At 42.1% G+C, this 25,162-nt stretch overlaps 1 protein-coding gene and 1 long non-coding RNA gene across 6 annotated transcripts in view; one reads left to right on the top strand and one right to left on the bottom strand.

Annotated features, from left to right (window-relative positions):
- The window catches only part of CCAR1 (cell division cycle and apoptosis regulator 1), a 2,209,777-nt gene that overhangs the window by 243,133 nt on the left and 1,941,482 nt on the right, over window positions 1–25,162 (top strand). For 2 of the 5 annotated variants that reach the window (XM_085603559.1, XM_085603560.1), the window contains exons 4-5: window positions 2,736–2,780; window positions 3,195–3,227. In XM_085603559.1, coding sequence (XP_085459685.1) covers window positions 2,736–2,780; window positions 3,195–3,227 — 78 coding nt within the window. The remainder of the gene's footprint in view (window positions 1–2,735; window positions 2,781–3,194; window positions 3,228–25,162) is intronic. The other 3 variants (XM_085603561.1, XM_085603562.1, XM_085603563.1) reach the window with 3 other exon arrangements.
- LOC146867116 (uncharacterized) overlaps window positions 1–25,162 on the bottom strand; it is a 77,338-nt gene that overhangs the window by 17,936 nt on the left and 34,240 nt on the right. The gene's annotated exons all lie outside the window — the stretch shown is intronic.

The raw sequence follows: 25,162 nt of genomic DNA on the forward strand, positions 1-25,162 counted from the left end.
CAGGGGGAGGTCCTCCACCCCCAGGGCCTGCACCTACATGCCTGTAGATTGACTGGGGCAACCTGAGTTCTTTTTCTCTCCCTCCTGATGTGGTGGATGTTATTTTATTGACAAAACGACTCCACTAAGACTGTTTATGCTTGCAGATGGACGAAGTTTGTGTAAAGTGGTGTGAAGAAAATTCAGTTGCAAGCCCGTTTGTCTGACGTTTTGTACTTTCCCTACAGGTTAAGGGGCATTTGTCTGCCCTATCGGCATTCCTCTTTTTACCTGACCAACCTTCCGTTTTTAAGTCGCCCATAGTGTTGAGTTGTATTAAGGGACTTACTAATAAGTTCCCTCCCACTCAGTTTATCATACCTCAGTGGGAACTAAATTTGTGCTAACCTTCCTTATGAGTGCCCAGTTTGAGCCCTTACATAGTTGTCTTTTAAGGTTGGTTACTTTTTAAAACAATTTTTCTGGTCGTCATAACAGCGGCTAGGCGAGTTAGTGAATTGCAGGCATTATGTGTGCAACCCCTTTTCACCACTTTCTATGCAGATAAGTTGGTACTGAGAACCAGGGCTGCTTTCCTACCAACGGTGGTTACTGCATTCCACTTCGTCCAGTCTATCACCCTTCTTTTTTCTATCCTCCTTTGCATCAATCTAAAGAGGACAAGAGGCTTCATTGTTTGGACCCTAAAAGGGCTGTGACCTTTTGTGTGTTCCGAACTCTGGATCTGTGGCTAGATGATCAGCTGTTTGTTGACTATGTGGGCAAGATGAAAGGAAAACCAGTGGATAAGAGGACATTGTACAGATGGATTATCCAGTGCATCAAGATCTGCTATGCCATGACTAACAAGGAACTACCTGAAGGTATTCGAGCTCATTCTACTTGAGAAGTCTTCTACTTCTGCTAGAGGCGTCCTTGTAGTTGACATTTGCGAAGCAGCAACTTGGACCTCCCTCCCTTATTTTGTGAAGCACTGTTATTCAGACTCTTGAGTGAGGAGGGACGGTCACTTTGCCCGCTAGGTGTTGCAGGATTTTTTGTTATAGGCAGACATGCACCCACCTCCGGGCAAAAGCGTTACTCGAAGATAAGTAACTTGTTCTGTGGGTGTCTACGGGACTACCCTTCCGTCTCTTATAGATTGGTCTGTGAATCAAATTTTTGTGTTGGTACCTGGCAAATGCTATGGTTTAGACTGCATTTTGCTACATTTTGAAAATAAAAAATATTCAATACGTATTGATTTATCTATATAAATACTGTCTAGTACAGTATGTCTGCAAAGTTCCTTCCATTTTAAATCCGGTTTGAAACATTTTGCCATGACATCTATGCTAATAGGCTCTGTTTGTGTTCAGATGTTTCTCACCATTTTGTTTGACAATGAAAGTTGCTCATAGTCCTTTAAAGGTTGGGGACACCTCGTTTATAGTTCATTCTATACTAAACTACCTACCATCAAAATTAGCACATTTCCATAATGGTGAAATCAATTATGGATCCGGGGGAAACGTCTTAAATAAAAACACTATTTAAGATAGTTGGGCCAAGCCCTATACTGCTTTCCATATCAAGCTTCATTAGAAGGCAGCAGTGTGTCCAACAATGTTCAGACTGGTAGTGATATTTTTTCGCAATTTTAATTTTGCAGTTTTGAACAGCTTTCAGCCTGTTAAAATTAAACTGTGCCACATCCAAATAAATAGCAGAGCTAAGCCACAGCCTGATTCATTTGGACAGGATGCAAGGGCTTTAGGAACAGTGTAGTTCTGGAAAGGTTTTACAGAAGGAAGTGGTCTAACTTAGTAACAGCTGCAACCTGTGACTGGAGTGATAAACATGAATCATCTACAACACCTAGGTTCCTTATTGATTGCATAGACTATGGGGGATTGCCAAATAGGTGTCAGAACCTTCGCACAGATAGAGCATCTCTTGAGAGTATAGAAATCCCATAGAATTGGAGTACCATCTGCTCACTTCTGGAACTGCAGACCATATAATACAGTCAGGCGAGCAAGTAGAATAGTGGAGATGTTAAATTAAAGGGGTGAGAAGAGGATATAGATCGTGGGATTAGCCTAATTTATGGGATATTTATCAAAATTGACCAAGTTTGACACATTTGACCCAGACAGTTATAAAGCGTCTATCCAGTACAAAGCTATGCCACTCTTCTTCAGCATAGTCCTTCCCATAGAATCCCATGGGTTACAGTATCAAATATTGCAAAGATATCTAATAGGATTAGTGCTGTAGATTGTCCCCTACCTCTGACGGGACACAGTCAAGATGTGGTAATTTTAACTATTAAATGCAGTGGTCACTTAAATGAACATAAAATGCGAGTAACCTCAGTGTGTTTTTTGACATGTCTATAAAAATGCAGGTTTTATTTAGTTGATATTAAGTCTAGTAGAAGTATTTGGTTTTTTATTACATTGTTTTGTTTTTCACTGATCATAATTCTATGATCAGTCATCTTGGTGACAGGCTTTCAGTTTCAGTTGTCTAGTATGAACTCTGTTAACTGAAATTATTTGTTATGGGTAACTTTTATATAACAACATGCGTAAGCTTGGTAAGAATAGCAAAGGATGCTTACAATTCTGCCTAAAGTCTCTTGTCGATGGAGGAGCATAAACATATTTGTCAGTTGTTATTGTTGAGTGAATAACTATTGGACTGAGCCTCTAGTACGCATTAATAACTTGATAATTCTTTTTGTTTTTCAGCAGTATTCACAACCTCAACCAACAATATACAGCATTCAACAACAGGTTAGTCAACATTGCAGAATACTGCTCTTCTAGCCTGACTTTATTTATTCAAAAATAACAGAATTTACTTTTTGGGGTTTTAACAGTACTCCACGGGAGTTAGTAAATTCTTGGATAGACGTGCCAATGTTTCCGCTCTTTTCCTGTTACTTAGAAATTCTCACAATTAAAACTTAATGTTCAGTTGAACTTGATGAATATAAGATAATTTAATTGTAGCAGATTTTTTTCTTTAGGATTTAATTTCCAAAGTTTGACACTAATATTGTCTTTGATTCGTTGAAACCGTGTTAGGAAACGATGTTCATGTTATACGATACGTACTTGTTTGTCTGCTATAGCTGCAGTTTTGGCTTTGCTCCATTTAATTCAGTGAGGGTCCGTTGTAACTAGTGAACGTTGTTTGTTTTAAAGCTCCAGCAGCCTCCACAGGCCATGTTGTCCCAGGTGAGTGTTGTCTGTATTCACTATTGTTCTGATACATTATTGTGGAAGTAATTCATGATCAGTTGTATATTCCCTCCATTAATTAAGACGTATTGTAAAGCTGAAGCGAGCAAAACATTTGGGAAAATCATTCCACAGCAAACAAGTAGATGGGCAACATGTGCCTTTCAACTGCTCTCTGCTGTCCTGTTCTTCCTGCATTGATCCAGAGCCTCTCTTTCAACGCTTTTCCAACTTCCTCCCTCTCCTTGCCAACACCCTTTTACACCCTGCCCACTTTTCATTTTCATTCTAGGAGTGATATGAAGTAGACCTGGGTGAATTTTAATTACGTAGGTGTCATTTTGCATTACCCTCGAGATGCAAAATTCCCTACAAATACACAATTACTCCTGCTCGTGTAATTTGGGGTATAAATGGCTGCCGCAGGAGCACAGGAACAGAGCATGAGCAGCTGTTGGCCGCTGATGTTCGTGTTCTGTTGCATTTGGTGCTACTTTCTTAGCTCAACATGCATCCTCCGGTCCATTTTGGACTCAAGGGTGCATTTTACGATTCTGGCACAATTCCACACAGTCTTGCATAATTTTGTTAACAATTTGAATACTTATTTATGCACAGCACATTGTACGAGTTACACCTACCCCTTGTGTTAGGCAGTTTGTGGCCTATATTAGGTGTCTGCAAGATTGCAGAGGACCTAAAAACAGTAGACCATAGGAGTTTAAGCCTTCTGCTGCACATCTCTTGGTCTACCTATAACCATTCTTATTTCTCCACATAACTGTTACCTTTACCTTAAACAATCAACCATGCTGTAATTTCTGATGGAAAATTGCACATGCCGTGTTTCTTTCATTGACTCTTCGATGTTCTTGGTCCATGACCCATACTACTTGGCCAAACCTTCACCCTTTGACCAGTTCTTCTGTGTTGAACTAACAAGATAAATTGTTTAAATTGATGGTGTTGGTCTCTCTCATCTGCAGTTTGATTCTGTATGCTTTTTTACATAACGCAGCAGATCTGTTTTCCAACTATACTAAATGCTTTGTTTGTGGGCATAAAGGTGTTAAGTCTAGTGACCATGATAGAAGTGTTCCTTATACCTTCCATTTTGTCAAATACTTTTTCCTAAATGATATAGATAAAAATTCCAATAATGTATATTATCATACTGATTTTTCATGATTTTACAAAGAATGTCTGCTAATTCTTAGTACTTATCTTTCATATGCCTAAGTACGGGCGTTTTGGGCAATTCAAGGTGACCAGAAACTGTCCAATAGCCACAGTTCCTTTTTCCCTGTCTACTGGAGAAGGTTATAATTTGAACCATTGAGACAAATTGTAAATAATTACCGCCTAGGCAATTTATCAAAGGATTTCTTTTTTGTGTTGTGTAGTGCAAGTGTTTATTCCCTCTGCTTAGACATTGCGAAGCATCCATAGAAGTAAGGAAATAGAACTCTGAAAGCTCATTACTCTTTTGGACAGGAATAGCTGGACCTTCCAGTTGATGCTTAATTGTTATCCATGTTTGTGCCGATCAATATAGAGAACATCAGGACCTCCTTCACCATCAAGCAAACAATGGGACACCAAGTCCCCCACAGATCCCACCAAGAAGTCCTCAAGTCCATCTTCAAGGCCTGAGGGCGCTCATCCATGGATGTTCTGGTGATCTACCTCAACACCAAGTTTAAGTTGTAACATTCTCCGATGGGCAGTGACAGCCTGACTGGGAGAGGCTTTTCTGTATGCTTTCCCTTGGCTATTCTAATTCTGAAGATCATGAAAAGCCTGGAGTGTCCACTAAACCTGGTTGCTCCTGCATGACCCCACTAGGGCTTAAGTGCAGGCACATCCTTTGTGCAAGGGTGTGTCTCTTACAGCGGACAGTGATGATGCTAGCTCCAACCAGGAGTATCCAAAACAAAGGCACAATGAAGTGTATAGTTTGTACCCCTGCTTGTTATCAGCCTTCCTGAAGACTCAATCAGGGAGAGTCAAAAATGCAGGCCCTACCTAGAAGCTTTATTACGTTAAACAACAGAATCTGCTGAGTGACCTCACCCCTCCACCATACACTAAATGGCAGCGTTCAAGAAGTACTTTACGCAAACTCTTGCTAAAAGGTCCTCTGAATTTCTAAGGATAGCCTCATTTCCAACCTCTCTCACTTCAGTGTCTGGATTTCCAGACACAGGAACACAGGCAATACTTTTCCACTTGCTGGGGAAGCTGTATCCACCTGCCATCTTGCGCCATGCTAAACCAGGGGACATGCAGAATGGATCTCACAGGTCTCCGCTAACATACATTGCACACAGAATATTGCTATGTTAATGTGAGTGCCTCTTATCCATCAGGCACACCCAGCACACACACATTGTCAGCCTGAGGGTTGAACCAGAACTTTTACCCAAGTGGGGCCACGCTGGTCGCAGTCATCTGTGAAAGAGAGAAAAGGCCTGTTCAGGACTCTTAGTTAAAAAAAATATTCTCTGTATGCTGCCACCAATGCTTCATGTCAACAACCCAGGATGGGCACGAGTCCCATGCTGGCAAGAGGGCATGCTTGGTGTGCACCTCCAGGTCATAGTGCAGGTCTAGTCCTTGGCATTCCCATAGTCCTATTTAGAATGCAGTGAGTGTTCTGGATTAGCGTGTTAAAGGGGCCACTAAAAAGTCAGAATAGCAGTCAGACATGCAGTTGGGTCACTCCCCTCGCATTATGTCAAAGGAAAATAAGTTAGGAACAAAAGAGCAGGACAAACCCCCAAAATGCACCTTATCCCGAACCACTTTCGTGCCCCAACATCAATCAGGATCAGGTATGTGGTTCACAAGAGAAACCACTCTCTAGTGAACATCCCTAGTGAAGGGACTGGGTTCGTTTGAACTTTGCATGCAAAACAAACTGGAGTTTGTGCATATACAGTAGGTTAGGTAAAAACCTTCTGATCGGACTATGATCCAACTATTGAAAATGTTTTAACATTTAATTTGAGGTTATTGTACAAAATTAAGGTAATGAAAATGGAATAAGTAGTAAAACTCTTGAAAATGCTTTTAAATTAAAATCAAGGTTGTAGTACAAAGTGAAGGTAATGCAAATAGAATTTATAGGAATCTGTCACTTATTGAAATCTCTACTATTAATGCTTACTACACAAGTGAAGATTTACCTGGGCCCTTTGCAAATGGATGGCAGGGGATGTCCCTCTCCTTGACATGTGTGGTTCCATGTACATTGCTGCCTCTGATGTGTTGTCCAAGAAGGAAGATAGGTCATTGTGCAGTTTTCCTTTATATTTAATCTGGATTCTTGTCTGAGAGCTAGAAAGCTGTTTCTGGCGAGGACAGTTTCATCTGAATAGTCATGGGTGAAGTTGCTTTTTTTTGCCCCCTTCCATAGATTGATTTGTATATTGCACATGGTCTAGATAGATTGTGATAGCAAAGGTTTTTGCATATAATAGTTCTGGGGTATTTGGCATTTTGCAAAGTACGAGTGGACACCCTGTGTTTTTTAAAAAAAAGTTTCTACCGAAGAACTGTGCAATCAATGTGTCCAATAATTTTGTGCAAGACCTAGAGATCTTCTCAGCACCCTTGGGAAGCAGACAGAGACATCTGAAATAATCACCTCGCTTGTTGGATATCTGCTCATTCCAAAACAGTTCCACTTAGTTTAGGAAAAAGTTTAGGAAACATTGTTGTCAAGATGATAGCAGTATCACCAGCTGAGCAGATCCTAATGTTTTGCTCTCCACGCCACCTTAGGTGATCGAAGATACCTGTCCAGAATGGTGCCACTACAAACAAACTATGCCAAACACGTGATTTCACCAGTAACGTGAAAGCCTCAGGCAAAAATCTTTTGCAGAATATCTTGCCCTCTCTTCCTGCTCTCAAAACGCCTATGCACGGGGTGCCTGGCTCCAAAATGGAGACGTACCTGGTAGCAGATATAAAGCTCTCCATCTAAAAGGATTAATCTACTTTGTGCAGTACTCCTCCTGACATCTACACTATCTCTGATCTTCGAGGGCTTTTAGAAGACCCCCCTCACTCAAGCTCTACTTGCCAGCTGCCTGACCACATAGGGTCTGCTGTCAATGTAGAGAAGGGATAGAAGTTGCACATTCAACGGACCCCACTCTTTGTTCTGATTTAATGTTCCTGCTATCTCTCTCCATGCAAAGCTGGACTAATGAAAAAAGTGAGAAGCCTAACTAATACTTTTTGAAATCTGTAAATCGATCTTGGACTGTATACCTGTAAATCTGAAACTATAAATCTAGGATCCCGCAACATATTGCCATTATTGTACTGATGCCTACAGCACTGCCCTTACTGCACTCTGTTGCACTGATCCCAATGCATGCTTGATAGGGGTCATAACTAGCATTTGCAATGCAATAGGTCTCGCATTTACAAGAGTTTGAGCTATTGGCATTGTAAATGACAATAGCTTAAATTCTCGCAAATGCGAGACCTAATGCATTGCAAATATCTGTTGTTGTTAACAAGCACCCCATGCCTCCCTTTCACGTTAATAAAGGACACGCCCCCTTCTTTAGACGAGTCGCGACTAAAGAAAGGGGCACAGCTGCCATTAAAGTGAAAACACGGTATGGGGCACCTTTACAAAAAAAAGCATTTGTTTGTCAAGTTGAAAAATGCTTTTTTTTGTAAAAGCGCTCCATGCCACGGTTTCACTTTAATAGCAGCCGTGGACCTTTCTTTACATGCAGCTCATCTAAAGAAAAAAGTGCGACCTTCACTAACGTGAAAGTGCGTCATGGGGCTCTTGTAAACATCAACAAAAAGTGAATAAATAGGAAAGAAAAAAACGCGCCCGCGTTTGGTGCCACAAATAATCCAAAGACCTGTCCGCCACTGTGGCATGCCAGCCTTTTCAAAAAAATTAAAGCGTTGGGAGAGAGCGTCTCTAGCCTGCAACAGCAAGCAGGTGAAAACAATTTAACGGAATAGTACTTTGGAGGATGTAATTAAAGCCTACTGAGTACCAACACAGTAAGGAGGCCAGTCCTTATGGGAGGTTACAATATGGAACAAGCCAATGAAAAGCTGCAGTTTACAAAGGACAATGAGACAAGCCAATGAAAAATATGGGCGGAGAGTGGGCGGAGCTTCAAGTCCATACCTGAAAACAACATGCGCTTCCCAGGCTCGACCTAAAAAGCACACTCGGTCTTGAAATTGAATTTCAGAGCAGCCAGATTGACCAGATTTAGAAATTTAAGGATTCCAAAACCAAACTAAATTCGGATTTATTCTCATAAGCAACAGTATAACGGACCAGAACCGCACGTTGGAAAAGGAGCAGAAGTCAAGTCTGAAACTTTCATTAGAGCATCTACCTAACCCGGACTCCTTGATGAACAGAATCAAGACGTAAACGCTGAACTGTCTCAAAACACAAAATCTGCAAGATATAATAATATGAGTGAAAATGGTAGGCCTCTGCAAATAATAAGTAAGAAACATTCCTGAGGACGGAACTGAATTATTAATCCTGAAGGCTCAGTAGTGAAAGTAAAAATATAATTACTTTGTACAGTAAGTCACTATATGAGTCTGTAACTATATCAGTTCAACAAATGTAGCTATTAAGCTATTTATTTTAAAATGCTGAACAAATATTACCCTATCAGACAGCTGCACTCAAGTTTTTGAGTCGTAAGAATGTTTCAACATCAGACACATTTATTTTATTTTATTTATTTATTTTCATATTTGCAATTCTCTTTATTTGCATTCTCCCTGTATTTACCGATTTCGATGCCCTGGATTACAATTCGTTACCTCCAGTTGGTAGAATAAAGGGTAAAGTGGGACAGGGTGTAAATAAGAGGAAAACATGGCAACAAGTCTACAATAGTTATACACTTGATTTAAAAAAAATATATATTGTTGCTTTGACAGCATTGATTCTCAGTTTATTGACACCACTTTCAGAGCATCAGTTTACTTCTGGAGTCCTACCAGAGTTTGAACCCGTAGTACAAGATCATCAGCAAACAAGAGGGAACCAATACGAGCGCTTCTAAATTTGGGTGAAAAAGAATGTGATTTAGACAATAAATCCGCAAACTCATCCAAATATAGACACACAGAACAATATAAAGTCCCATTTATTAAGTTTCTGAACTATAGCAACTTTGGACACTATATGTTCATTGTTTTTAAACTATTTTGATCAACGGACTGGAATCCCCAAATCATTCTTATTCCAATCGTATTCTGACAATGACATACTTATTGGGTTCTATAATAGCCTGTATAACCGACCCACTTCCTCGTGAGTGTTTACCATGTCAATGTCATTAGGTCTCAACACCGAGACAATCAATGTGTTTGCGGCTTTAGACTGCTGTTAAGTAACTGCATTGACAGCATATTTTTTCAACAATATTTCCAGATCAATAGAGCCACAATTAACAGCACCGTCTTTAGCTAACTGATCTGGCGTAGGATGTGCTTGTAATTTGATGCCTTTCTGCCAGAAAATAAGTTATTTCGTATTTTAGACGTTGTTTTCAGCTCATAAATGTTTATAAGACCACAATCAATTTGTTATACTGCTCAATGCCTGTTTAAGTATTTGGATAGCTTTAATCATCGAATACTCAATTTGTTTTATTTAGCTCATTTATTTGATCTGATTCTAATTTAAGAAATCACTGATTTCCATAGTGAGTACCTCCTAGAAACGTGATATTATGTTGCTTACCTTCATGTTTTGTTAATTGCAATTATTAAGTTAATCTTTCATTCAAAATTGGGTTAATATTTACTTCTGACTTTTTCTGGCATGCTGCAATGAATAGAAATATATGAGTTTGGCTCACTAAGTTGCCCACAAATTCAATACTAGATCTCTTTAAACAATATGCTCATTCATCTATGACCAGAATTCACCCAATTTGATCACTTAACAGTCATACGATGAAAACGTTCTATTCATCATACAAAAAATACATCATACAAATACAGTAAAAACATACTTGGGGCCCAGAAACACTGGTCCTAGCAAAAGTGTAGAGGTACACTGCAGGCAGCTGCCAGTCAAAAGCTCCCAAGGTGCTAACTATAGCCACCAGCTGGTCTCTCTCCACTAGTGACTGGTCAGGCCATCTGGTCATCATGCTGTCCTGCAAGAGAGTATGCCCCTAATCCTGCACCCTGGGGTGCAGAATGAGGCCCATGGAGCACCTCTTCAGGCCAATGTCCTGTCCCTCCTACTGTTGGTGGCTGAAGAGAGATGCCGGAGCCCATACAGACAAAAGCTGGTCTTGGGGTCTGACTTTTAATAGATGGCAAAGAGGTAGCAGCTCTACTGCCTAAAAACCCTGACACAGAATCAGGTAGTCTATAAATGTCCTGTCACCAAGTGTGCGGCAATGATGTTGATGGAGGCATCCACCTTCCATATGCACTATGGTTCCTAAGCAAGAGGCTCTATGCACTGGTCAAAATGCAGGCTATCACAGGCCAGTTGAGGCTTCCCAGCACTGGGATTTTGACTTGGAGACGTTCATTCACAATCCCACAGGTGGTAGCTTTGCCTCGTTTGCTCCTAAGACAAGTACATACACCAGATGTTTGACCTATGGTTCCTCTTGTACTGAGCAGAATTACTATTGCAACAACACATCAGTAGGGTAAAACTAACCTGTCAAACAGTGGTCTAACACAACCCATGTTCCCTATTAGTGGGTGAATAGATCAATAATTGATAGATGATGCCCTGTGGTAACTTTTCTGATACCTCCTGCTCAGAACTCAAAAAGTCAGAATGATTGTGAGTCCCTGCTTTCACGGTCTGTTTATCATGCTGAAAATTGAGACCAAGTGAGGTCGTGATCGTCTGCTCTGCGCAAGCTTTCTGACTAGCCTGAGCTCGCCTTCGGAAACCTGTGACAAGCTCAACAGGGTCCACTTTTTGCCCCCTGATTCTGCCAAGTTGGTTCCCTTGACTGTGGTTCCACTAGGCAGTAGGTAGGGAGTTAGTATGAAAACACTGGTCCCACCTCAGGAGGGCTTTCTTTTGTTTTGAGGCCCTCTCATACCTGATAGCTGGTTACCCCATTGTGCACTTCAGCCAGCAGACTATTTGCCTCTGCAGCACCCCGAGGGGATCCCAGGGAAGCCCATGTCCTGGCCTTTTTATAGATTGTTTAATGTTTGTTTTATGCCAAAATTGGCAAAAAAGAATAAAACATACTAAAATAACTGCATTTATCCACGCTTTACATTTTTTATCGAATTTCATACCTCTTAAAAACCAATTATAAACAATCTATATATATCATATTTTATCCTGTTAAATGTTTTTCAAAAGTAACATGGTTCAAAATACTTTTTCCTTATCTTTTTAAATTCCATTAATTCAACATTCCCTCGTGTATCTTTTAACTTCTTGAATATTTAAGTAAAAAATGTTCCCAGTTTGTTACATAGTATTGTATTTTTGCATTTCATTATATAATCTAGCAGTAAAAGAGACAGTGCAGTAGGGATAAATAGTGGCCAGGTCCCAGATTTGTTACCTGATAGAGACTTCTAGCTGCATGATCCCTTACCTTTAGAATTATCCCCAGTTGCCCAGGATGAACCTGCTCTCCCAGCGGTGGGCTTACTGTAGGAAGCCCAGAGTTTCCGCTATTTGGCCTTGACCCATACCTCCAATATGAGTTGACCATGGGTAGGGTAATGGGAAGCGTTATAGTCTCTCTGCAGTTCTGGATTACACACCCTCTGTCAGCGATAGGCAGGCTAGCTGTAAGCAAAATGGTCTTATTACCTCGCTGCCTCTACGGGATGCAGAATTTGTTGTGTGCTACCATCCACATTGTTTCGGCAGATCGATACACTGTTGGTGAACCTAGTCTGGGTGGGCAAGAGGAGTAGGGTCTGCCTGGAGATCCTGAAAGTGGATCTCCGTTGGGATGGCCTTAGGCTTCCAGACCTCCAACTGTATTATTTAGCATGTCTATTACAATACGCTGCAATGTGGTGTGACGACGGGCCTAATTTGGAGAAGGAATTGCTTTTAGTATCCAGTGAGATTCCTGAGCTTCCCAAGCTGCTGATGAGTGGCAGTAGACTCCCAGTGGGGACTCCGTTTATTGTTACTCAGGTGGCCCAGGTGTGGGAAAAGGATGTCACAAAGGTCCTAAAGCAGGCGCCCTACGTTAGGCTCCTCCCGATCCGGTGGCTGCGCACATTCTTACATGTCTGGGACTCTATGGCTGTTACTTAGTGGTTTGAAGGGGGCTGCCAGAATGCTGGAGATGTATTTCTGAATGGCACCTTTATGTCCATCCAGGAGGTTGAAACTAACTACAGCATAGTTCAGGGACCGTTTTTGAAATATGCAAGCATATCACTCACGGCCTGTGAGATCTGGACTTCCTTCCCTGATGAACCAGAGCAGCCCCAGGTCTTACAGGTAATTCTAGATCCTGGATCCTTTAAAGGTATTATCTCCCGGCTAAATGCAGACCTAAAAACTGACAGGCAGATGAACATTGAGCTGAAGCGCGCCACCTGGGACAGAGAGTCGGAAAACCAGCTTACGGACGGAGAGAAGAATAGAGCTCTCGTACATATAAGAGAAGTAGCCAGCAATGCCCGATTTAAGTTAATACAATTTTACCTCCTTCATAAAGTATATTTGTTGCCACAGTGCTTGCACAGGGCTGCACGCCCAGCGGGTTGCTCTAGGTGTGGTGCCATCCTAGCAGATTTCAGGCATGATGCGTGGGACTGTGCAGTTTCAATCTAAGGAAAATGCGTGATTTCAGGCAAAGTTTGATGTTTGCAGTGCATTGTGGGTAAGAACACCTTGTGGAATTCACACCGGGTACACCACCCCTGAATCCACTGGTTGTCTGATTTAAAAAAATGTCTGGTTGGTAGGTTTCCGTTGGTGGCAGCCGAGCATAGTAACAAATCCCACAGCTACCCCCTATTGCTGATCTCTCAACATAAAACGTTGTCGGATATTTTGAGTCAAGGTACCATATTTATCGGGATACTTGGGGGTATGCTGTGTCGGGATACTTGGGGGTACGCTGTGTGGTAGGAAATGTATCTGAACGTTTGAGGTTTGCAGGGCGTTGTGGGAGAGCAAATGATGTGGGATGCTTGCAAAGCACACCATCCTGGACTTCCACAGATGTATAGTTTTCAGAAATGTCTGGGTCTGGTAGGTTTACTCCAGGTGGCAACCTACTCGATTCAAAAAGTGCAATTGTTCACCATTGCAAGTGGGACAGTATTGGGATGTAGTCACACTCTCCTGGCCCATATGTAAAAACAACTCCTAAAGAATCAAATGTCCTCACACTTGCCATTGGCGTGGGATGCTTTGGTCCACACAGGAGCAGAAAGACTGTTAAGGTTTTAGGGGTGAGGGTGGAGCCTCACCGCTAAAACCTCAACCCCATTATTTTATTTAAGAATATATATTGGTATCGTACAATGAGCTTTCTGCCCCCCATGGGGGACAGATCGGAGATAAATACCACTATCTGCCCCCAGGGGTGCAGAAAGACTGTTGCCCCATTTACCATGGCCATGCCAGGCAGCCTCCACGCATATATTAAAATCCCTGGCATCTAGTGGGCTTTCTGCCCCCGAGAAGCAGATTGGAGTTAATTACTCCAATCTGCCCCCCCCGGGGGGGCAGAAAGGCTGTTGCCCCCTTTAGTTGGAGTGGGAGTACCCCATACAACTATATTTACAAAAAAAACAACTTTCCCTGCTGCCTAGTCGGATTTATGCCTTCCGCCCTGGTGAGGGATCAGGGGTTATTAGCCCGTCTGCCCCCTCCCCTTTACTGGTCAAGCGACCACCCCTGTATTTAGTTGGGGTGGGGGACATGGTCATGTCCATGGTAGGCAACCCCACCCCTAAATATACATTTTTGTTAAATTCCTTGGCATTTTGTGGACTTTGTCATGGCCCCCCACCCCATCGGGGCAGGCAGACCAGGGGCAATTACCCATCTGACCCCTTTTCTGTCACTAATAGCAGGATCATTAGGTATTTTTGCTCAATATATTCCATAATTGCACTCCTGTCCCTCAGATAATGATCAGTGTTTTTTCAGGCAGAAAATATATATTCATTATGATGAAACTTTTTGCTCTTCTTCCATCATTTCTTAGCACCTCATCAAGGGCATCTACCATCTTTAATAACAGAAATCTGTCTTGATTCTTATAGATTTGAGTTATATTTAATTGTACTATCATTGGAATCAATATCATTAATCCTCCCATAGGGCGTCCGTTATTTAACCTCTTTTGCCTCAGTACTTCGTTGCTTATGATTGTCAAATACCAGTTTGGAGAACAGTTATCATTGAATTATCCATTTCTGTAGGGGGATCTAGTCCTGATCTCAACAGAGGCTTTATCTATTTACAGAAGGAGTTAGCCAAAGGATCTAATATTTGATTTTCATATACTCTTTATCCCTCCTCCTTTTGCTGACCTATTGGACATGTAATTTTGTGGATTCTTTTTTTCAGTGATTTTTCTTTGCTTGTTTTTTTTCTTGTATTATTTATTCCGTATAACCATTAAAATATTAATTCTTACTTCCTCTTTTCCCTTAAAGATGAAAATAGTTTGGTCAATGTGTTTTCCCTCCGCTTGTTTTAATACTAGTTATTTTCTGATTTAGCAAGCTCTTATTAATTTTACAGTCCTTTTCAATGACACATGTTATTGATATTGTTAGATCTACTGAAAGATCCATTCATAGAGACGTTATTGTTTTCCTTAACACTGTTAACATAATCTTTATCTCTCCCTAGATGTTTTTAATCTGTTTTGTATTTCATTGTCTTCTTTCTTTAGATCTCTCATTGTTCAAGCCCTCAATAATAGAGTAATTAGCTCCAATTTTTGGTCTGAATCCTTTGCAAATGTTTTAGCATTGACTCCAACACACCTTATATTAACGTTGCCTTAGAGGAAACCCGTTCTGTATCTATTACTGGAGTCTGCAATTCATAAATATTCTTTCTAACCTCTTTTGTTATTATTCGCAAAAGTAATCCCATTCCATTAAAATTATCCACATTGGTATGATAAGAGTAGACCATTTATTTTTTGTGGGCTTATTACATTTCGATGATTTGAGCTACTACATTTTTTGTTGTCAGAATATTGTATTTCAATCGTGATAGTTCCATTTTGTCAGATATCATTGAGGACTGTGGTATTATACTACTATCATTTTGTTCATGTATTTGTTCTCCTTCAGGGAGGGTCTTATCACTGATAACACTCTGATCTCGTAGATCTATCACATTGGTTATGATTTTTCCCTGTTTGATTATAGAAAGCGATTTAACTCCATGTTCATCCCCTTTATCTAATGTCCCTCCAATTTTATTTCAATCTGAATATATTCTGAGTTTCTGTAAAGTTCTATTCATTTTGTGGACTTCTTGATCTTCGTCTTCAAATTAATATACACCCTCTACTCAGTCTTAACTTTCGGAAAAAAATCTGCTAAAGTCCTGATTTTCTTCTTTCTCAGTTTTCATAATATTAATGTTTTTATCACTTCCATAATTAAGGTGAGACCGACTCAATTGTTTGAAATTTTGAAAACTGATTTCTTTTTTTGACTGGGTTCTCAATTATTGGATGTTACTAATCTCTTTAATACTCCTGTTTCTGCACAATTTCTCTCTTTTTTTCCCATATTCCCATTTGGTAATTGTTTCATAATTCTTAGAATTTTTATTAATCTCATCTTTTTTATGACCCTCCTGAATGTTAGATATGTCAAATTTGAGACATTTTCTTGAACATTTTTTTTTTCCATACTAATATCCTTTTGCGAAAAAGGTTTTCCCACATCTATAATCCTTTGCTGCTTTCCTTTTTGTAGGTGCAGTTTCACATTGGGTTTGGACACCATTGCCGCCTTGCACACTTTATAAAAAAAATAATAGTATTAATTTTTTATTTGAAGAGTTTTGGGGAGAGGAGTTGGCCTAACAGCTAGGGCGGTCAACCTCGAATCTGGGAAACTGGGTTAGAGTCTCGGCAATGACGCTGAACATCCTGTGATTCTGGGCAAATCACTTAATCTCCTCGTGCCTAACAAAAATGAATGTGTGTCCTCATGTAACGTAACCGGTGCTATGTAAAGCGCTCTGATACCCGATTCGGGTCAAGTTCGCGCTATATAAAACTCTGCACATTTATTTAATTTTTTTAAATAAAGCACTAGTAAGACCTGAGGGTATCAGAGCGCTTTACAGATAATCACATCAGTTTTAGAACATTGATACAAAATACAAGTTTGTTCTAAGTAATATCAAATTAAATCTTAGAGAGAGAGAGAGCACATATTAAGTAATTTTAACGAGGAGGTGAGTCCAGTTGTGAGTTAGGAGTTGTAGTCTGAAGGGTTGAGGTGTTGAATGAAGAGAAGATCTGTGAATTGTCTTTTGAAGTTCATGAAGGAAGGGTTTGTCTTGATGTGAACTGGGAGAGAGTTCCAGATTTTGGGAGCATTGCCCGAGAAGGAGTTTGTAAGTGCTTTTTGTTTTTGCTATTTTGGGTGGGATGAGAAGCAGAGTGTTGGTGCCTCTTAGATTTCTTGACAGGCCTGCCTTTGTAAGTTTGGTAGGCTTGTTTTCCCTGTTTGGAGGACTTTGTGAGTTAGGCAGGCTGTTTTGAAGTAGCAGCGGACTTCAATCTGGAGCCACTTAAGGTTTTTCAAGGATGGAGAGGTGTGATCATATTATTTAACTCCAGTGACCTTCCTTGCTGCTCCATTGATAGTGGCTCTCAAAGTGGGCTAGGTATGATTTAGTGGTGCCAGTTAGGGTGGCGTTCTCTCAGTTTAGTCTTGATAGTACCATCGCTTGTGTGGCGGATTTTAAGTCATTCGGGGGAGGAAGGACTTGATTTGGTGTAGGCGTTTTAGGTTGTAAAAAGCACTCTTCGTTGAGGTCTTGATATTCCAGCTCATTTTCAGACTAGGTTCCAGGGGGGATCCCAGATTCGGCCAGTGTCAATTTACAGTTCAGAGCATCAATTGTGTTCATCCATTCTTGGACCTGGGAGGTCTTTCTGTTAAGAGCAAGATTTCCATCTTGTCCTAGTTGAGTTTCACGTGGTTATGTGATACCCAGTTTTGGACTTATACAAGAGTGGTGTTTAGCTGTTGTAAGTCCTCTAGTGTGGATACTTCTAGGTAGAGCAGGGTATTGTCTGCATTGAGGCGGTATAGGATGCTTGCTTGTTTGAGTTTGGTGGTGAGGGGTTCCATGTATATATTGAAGAGTGTAGGTGAGAGTACGGAGGCTTGTGGGACACCCTTTGTTATGGTCACAGTGTGGTAAGTCACGTTATTTATTTTCAGTTGTTGGGAGCGGTATTGTAGATGTGAGGACAGCCATTTCAGAACCAGACTATCTACTACTATCTGTTTTTGTAGGGATTCTAGCAGCAACTTGAGATCAACTGTGTTGAGGGCTGCAGATAGGTCAAGGAAGATGAGTAGGCAGCATCTGTCACTGTCCAGCGATTTGTGTGTCATCTGCTATATTCAATAATGCTGTTTCTGTGCTACACCCTTTCCTAAAACCAGATTGGAGGGGGTCGAGGTGATTGTTGGATTCAATGTGGTGGTTGAGTTGGGGATAGAATTCATTTTCAAGTTTTTTTGCCAGGAATGGGAGGTTGTAGGCGGGCCTGAAATTGTTGAGGTCATTCGGGTCAGCACCTAGTTTCTTTAGTAACTTGTCCATCTTTTGATGCAGTCGGGCATCAACCCATTGCTCAGGGAGCTATATATTATTTTGGTCCAGAGAGGAGTTAGAGCGTGGTTGAGATTCTTTGCTAGGGAGACCGGGAGGGGTTCTTTTAGGTGAGAGTAGGGCTTGAAGGTTGCAATAATCCTGGAGATGTCTTCCTCTGTGAGCGAGTTGAACGTTGTCCAGCTCTGTTGATTTGAGGGGGCTCCTAGGATTGAATTGTATGCTGGATACTCGGGGAGAGTGGACGCCCCTTGGGGGTTTGAAGTGAAGAGCTGTTATGTTAAATTCCTCCATTCTTAGGGAATAGTTTCCGGTGGATGGAGAGTCTGTTGGTTCATGGAGAGTTTCATCTTCGAGATTTTCTCATTGAAGAAATTCGCAAATTTGTCACAGTGATCTTTGGAGACATGAGGATTTTGTTTTGTTGGTTTCAAAGTTTGTTGTTTAATAATGTTGAAAAGTTCTTTGGGTCGGTTTTTGGCTTTGTCTAGCGCTCTGGGGAAGAATGTGGCTTTCTCAGGTGGGTAGTGGATGGGTAGTGGATGGCTTTTTTCTTCAGTCATTCTGCAGCTCTAAGTTGTCTTATTTCTTCTTTGAGGTCTTTGTTGAACCACAATCATAAGGGAGTATCTCTAGTTTTTTTTTAAAGTTTCATTGGGGCTAGTTAGTCTAGCATAGATGACATCATTGAGTGTAGTGGGATGTGAGATCAGCAGTTGAGAGGTAATCACTTGGAGGGGGGAGTAGAGACCTAATTTTCTCTTCTAGATCACTGACGCAAATTTGACTTATGTTGCAGGGCCTTAGGAAGGTTTTCTGATTGCGAGTAGGGGGTATTACTGTTTGATTGATTTGGAATAGAAAGATGTGGTGATCCAACCAGTCGACTGGTAGGACGTTGTCAATACTTACTGTTTCGTTTTGGGCTGTGAAGGCGTCCAGGATAGTAATTCAGGAATGTGTTTGTCCTTTGCAGTGCTGGAAGAGAGTTTTACTGAGTAGGAGATTATTTAGGGATTGTATAAGTGTGTCTTTCACATCATTCCAGTGTAGATTGAAGTGGCCTAGAATTAGGTTATAATCATTAGAGAGTGAACATTGCATAATGAATTCCTACAAGTGTTCTCCAGAAGAAGTTGTGTTGCCTTGTGGGTGTTAGAGGAGGTTACATTTCATTGTGTTATTTTATTCAATGTTCTATTTGTGCTGAAATGTTCGCATGTTGGGTAGATAAAGCAAGTCTGTTTCAGTTATTTGTATGTTTAATGGCAATGCTACAGCTGAGGCGGTTCTCTGTCTTTATTGATCATGGCAAAGCCAGGAGGGATTACTAGTCAAGGATCAGGTAGGAGGAGTCATTGAGCCATGTTTCTGTGATAAATGCAATGTCGATGTCATTGTTCAGGATGGCTTCAGCCAGATCTGTTGCACTTTTGGTTGCTGATCTGCAGTTTAGGAGCATGCAGTTGATATTTCTGCTGCTGTCGAGCTTCTGAGCGGAAGATGCTAGGGGGACCCTGTTGTGGTGGGTTGGTGGTCTAGCAGTTCTTGGAGAGTTGACGTTACTTTCAATTCCAGTAATCACTTGGATCTTGGAGGTGATAGGGTCTTGCACTGACATCAGTCCATACGTTTTGGCTAGGGGCGCTGCTTCTTTAATTGAAAACACAGGGCTCGATCATTTTGGTCTGTGATCTTGTTTGTACAGAGGAGTTGTGAGGCAGCTAAGGTGTTGATTTTTTTACATTAGCGAGACTTGATTTGAGATGACAGATGGGAGGGAGGATTTTGGGCCATCTCAGGATCAGATTTTAGGATTATTTGGATATTGTTGATGCTCTGTGTTACTACATTGAGCTGCTTTTCTATGTGAGTTAGAGGCTCTTTGAAATCAGTTATTGATCTATACATTAGTGTTGGATTAGGGAGAGAAGAGCAGTTGGGGAGAGGATTGTCGTGTGCGTGGTCGTGGTCTTCTAGAATGGGGACAGGACACCCTGCAGCCTACGGATCCCATTCGCCTGGGTTGTCAGTGAAGCAGCCCTTTACTATATATAATGGGGCATTACGCGACCGCATGATGACCAACTCTAAAACGGCTGAAACAACCCCTATCGTGTTTGGTGTCAAACATGTTGGAATCATACCCCCGCCCTGGTAACCGGTGTGGGAGGCATGATTCCACCCATCAGAAGTGTCCTTCATGTGGTCCCTGGTGTTCCCAGTCCCAGCCTTCTAACTCCGGACAGCACAAAATGGTTGCTGCCGACCAGAGACACATTTCTGCCCTCCTGCTGCTGAGCCAAGCTCGAGCAGGTGAAGGCAGAACAATGGGCATCCTGTCACAGGGTGGTGTGACCACCTCCCAGACCGGATTTAGTGTATTAGGGCTGGGTGGGTCTGCTTGCAAGTGACTGAAAGTCTGCATTAGGGGCACATTTTGTGTCCCTGTGCATAGTCCAGTTCAAACCAGCCCTGAGAGCCGTTGACTCACGCCCTGGCGCGAGACTGCACATAAGACATAGGAGTAACCAACCCACTGTTCAGACCCTCCCTTCGGAGGGTCCCCTGAATCTTTCCAATCCTCTCCCGTGGGTTAAGGGCTTACCTGGCTGTCAGACCTTAGATTCATCGTGGACAAGATTCTGACCTGAAACCACTGCACTTCGAGCGTCTGGGCACTCTGGACTTCGCTGGACTTCGCTTGGTCCTGACTCAGTCTCCCTCTCAGTCTGCTGCATCGTCTGTGCACTATACAGGATCCCTGCAGGACCTGTGGAGCATCAAAGACAGCTGAAGATAATCTCCCTTGGAGTGAAGGAGACACTCTCCTGCATTCGCAGGCACCTCAACACTGCTGACCAGTCTGCTGATCCTAGGCTCCTACGGACTCCGAAGGGTCCAGCAACACAGGAGTTGGGTTTCTACGTCCCTCGATGCTCGAGCTGCCCTCACCAAGTTTGAGGCCAGTTTTCCTCATGGGGGCTGCAATACCCGAACCTGTGTGCACCACGTGTATTTCAAGTGCATGTGCTTGTTGGCAATTCCTTGACAATTGCATTGGGCTCCGAGTAGCCGCTACCTCTGGCGACTTTCTCCACAAAGATCTTCATCCACCTCGCACCGAGTGCTCCGTGGTTTGCTGTTTTGTGAAGCTGCTCGAGGTCCTCTTGCGACTCCTGTGCCTCCGGCCTGTGGGTCCATTTGAGAGTTAACTTTGCTTTTCTTGGGCTCCCATGGTTGCTCTAGGCTTTCCCTGACTCCCCTGTGTGTAGTGAGTCTCCTGGATCTAGCAGATCCGAACCGTACACTTTCTTGACCTTTTGCGTGGGTTGCTGTTGCCAAGGCTTGTTGGTGCTCCCGCCGGACACCGACCCCTCAACACTTGACATCCTTTGTGGGACAGCTCGCATCAAGCTCCTGGTCATCCTCAACATCGCCTGATCCCCGCAGCTGCAGAGTCAAGAGCACCGTCAACTATCCTGAAGCACTCGCCATCGGTGGACATTTGCCTACCGAGCCCCTGATCACTCCTAAGTGACCTCTGCTTTCAGGTACTCTTCATCAAGAATCCACGTTTGGATTCCACCGGACATTCCTCTCCCTTCCAGCAGCGGCACTTTCTCGAAGTCCTCCATTAAGTTCGACGGTGGTTTCCCACACCACTTCATCCCTATGCACCCGGCTTCCCTGGGATAGGTAACTTGGGTACTTCGGTATTCACCAGTGGGGTGGCTCTCCAACCTTCTGTCTTTCACCGGGTTTCGTGGAAGTCCACTGGGAAGGGTCGCTCATCTTTAAAATTCCAACCGCGACTTGCACGGAGCACGCAGTCGTGTTCCCACACTGCACACACACTCCGTGGGGTCCCTATTTACTCACCTTTGGTGGTTCCTTGTGGTCCCACCAATTCTACGTCCCCTCGACATTGTCCTTACTCGAGTTGTGGTTCTTATACCACTTTCTTAGTATATGGTTTAGTCCCCCCCTGGGCCCACTGTGTATAAGTGCTATTTACTGTCATTTCTTTGCTTAAGTATTGTGTGCTTTGTGTATATCTCTGTGTAGGAGATACTGGAACGTACTAGAGAGTATTGCATAATAAATACATATTTTTTATAAATACCTTGTGTGGTTCTCTTTCATTTAATCTATACTATAAGATTGCATTCTGGTAAAACAAGCTGCTTTACACTTAGGCTGAAGGCTTCTCTCCACAGCTACCACTTGGATAGCTTTCTAAAGTTGCCTGAGACCTCTTAAATCACCATAAGGGTTGTCTGGACTGGTGCAAGGTGCCCACTTTAATTAGTGGACATAATATACCAGGCCAGCTTCTCACAGGAAGGAAGACTGAACCTGCTCCTTGAACCCAGGACCACTAGAGTGACCCCAAGGGCTAATGGGTTATTTGACTAGCCTCCTGTGAGCTACATGGGCACAACAAGCTTCCTGAATCCTTGAACCCTAGATACTGGCCCCTGTCCTAACCCTTCAAGTAAGTTTTTGATGTGGCCCATGACAAGAGGGGGCTGTGCTGTACCTAATTTCAGGTATTATTAGTGGACAGCAGCCCTACAATATCTGAAGTATTTAATTGGGGTATGCATATTGATCCCCAGGTCCCTGAGGAGATGCATCCGATCTATGCTATCTATGAATTGTTATTAGGACAGGAAGCTACTGCTTGTTTTTTTGAAGATGGTTGAGCAAGCTATTATAAAAAAGTGAAACTTAAGACCTTACAAGCAACTTTTAAGATTTGGGTGATGGTTAAGAAGAAGATTGGCATTGGGAGATATATGTAAAAGTGAAATTACTTGTGTGTGTGAACATCGGAGTAACATTAGATGTGGACGAGTTACCCCCAAACTGAGTGAACATTTCATACAGCATAACCACACAACTAATAATCCCAGATGGACAATTATTGAGCAAGTAAAAGTACAAAGAAATACCCCAAAAATCCTTTTTGAGAAAGAACAGAGGTGGGTGTACCGGCTGGACACACACAAACAAGGATTAAATGACCATATCCCATGGGCAACGATCCTGCAACATTAATCATGGGAGCATTATAATGTCCTCTCACACATATAGGTACTTGTTTACACAATACATATTGCCTTACAGGATATCCGGTCCCATAAGGAGATAAATGATTATGAAAACAAATTTTTTTTTCTCTCTCCTTGACACCATCAAACTTTAACCAGATACAATGGCAGTGACCTGCACTGTGATCTGTGGATAAGGGCTCTTCCGTCTATTCGCGAGCCACCCCTCTCTTCCATCTGGGTTTGTCCCCTCTTGATTTAGAGTGGAGTACTTATGGTGCCTACTTTTGAATGTCCAACATCGATTGGATTGCCAAAATATCTTCTAAATCCTTTTTTGATTTGTAATTTGGCCACGCGCTGCTAACTAACACTGAGGCTGGTTTCTTGTGTGGATTTTATTTAGTCCGATGGATTTTAATTTCCATTATTTTTGATTTTGCCGTGTGGAAATAACAGTTTCAGCTGTCTTTTTTGGAGATCGCCTGTAGACGATAATCCTTTAGTTATAATTTCCCATCACATTGGATTCTCTGGGTGTAAACAAAAGTTTCAGCTGTTTTACTCGGAGTTTACCGGTAGACGACAATCCTTTAACGTTGACCGGATTGGCTGACTCTCATTGACGCCCCGACCGAACCCATTCCGGAGAACTTTCCCTGCATTTAAAACATGCTGGCCTGCCCAGTAGACTCACCATCGGGGTCCGGTTACAAGAGGGATTGTGCAGGTACCGAGCGGGTGCCTAGCAGTGAAGGCATGAGCTCCACCACAATGGAAGGAGATAGGTAACTGTGATATAGATCCCGATCATATAATTGACCCTTTCTCTCTCCTTTCTTGTCTTTCTAATTCTTGGGGTGTGACATTTTTGCTACCAGCCCCATCCCGAGACCCATGGTGTAATTAGTGATCACACCCCATGTAAGATGCATTTATTTTATGAACTATGCATGCCCAGCAACACTGTTTTTTGACCTTGATATGCATAGTGCTTATACTCCACAGGTTACTGGCTATCGGTAAACGCCACAATGGGCATACTGAGCGTAACAGCTCTTTATTGTCTTTTCTACACGATAAAAATTGACTTATTTTAGTTGAGTGCACCTGATTTCTAACAGTAGCACGTTTGGTCAGAGTTACCGTTCAAGTGCACCATGAATAGCACCAGTGTTTGTATATCCTTCCATGACAAACTTACGAATACCATGCCTAATTACTATTTGTCTTCTTCTCTCTCATGTTTGTCTGTGTATGTTGACCAACGCTACTCAGTGTAAACTCGCTTCCTCTCAATACGAGGTTCACTAAGCTAATATTGTTTTTAATATTTTTCACATTGATAACCTCAGGTTAGGGTGGGCCTTAGCGCGCCCACTCCGCCGAGGTTTACCTTTCCCTGGTCCTGACCGAATGCCTTATTAATCATTACACATAGGCAGAAACATGTTGACCGCACACTAGTGGATATTGCTGAACGATTTATTCAGTATCTATACCCCACACCCTGTTTTTATACAGGTCTGATTGGCTATTAATAAAATTTGTTTTTTGACACAATCAAGACATTTTTAAGTCACTCTAACTTTTCACTGAACACACAATACCAGCTCTGCAGTAATTCTGACGTTGAAGCACACCAGGGTGGCATTCGGCCTCTCCTGGTAGGGCCCGATGATGAAGAATGTCACCAACCAGTGAGGGCTTTATTAAGAACCTAGTTGGATTCTACATTTGTGCTCCACTCTCAAAAAGGCACACTCTTTCGTTGTTATGGATATAATTATTACACCACTATGTGGCGACCCTGTTGCTCCCAATGATTTGTCATGATGTATACTGTTTTAGGTGTGGGAAATTATTGGGATTGAGAAACCAGGCGATCTTTTTTAAAGAAATCCGCTAAAGTCATTTAGGAATTGCATTGGGATTATGGGTTAGATAAGAGAAATTTCTTTAAATATCTTCACTTTAGGGACTTTGTGTTAAAAAGTGGCAGGTGAGTCACCGGGTTCGTCAAGGAAACATCACTCAAGCTACTC

Source organism: Triturus cristatus, chromosome 1_2 (assembly GCF_964204655.1).
Source record: "Triturus cristatus chromosome 1_2, aTriCri1.1, whole genome shotgun sequence".
NCBI classification, from domain to species: Eukaryota; Metazoa; Chordata; class Amphibia; order Caudata; family Salamandridae; genus Triturus; species Triturus cristatus.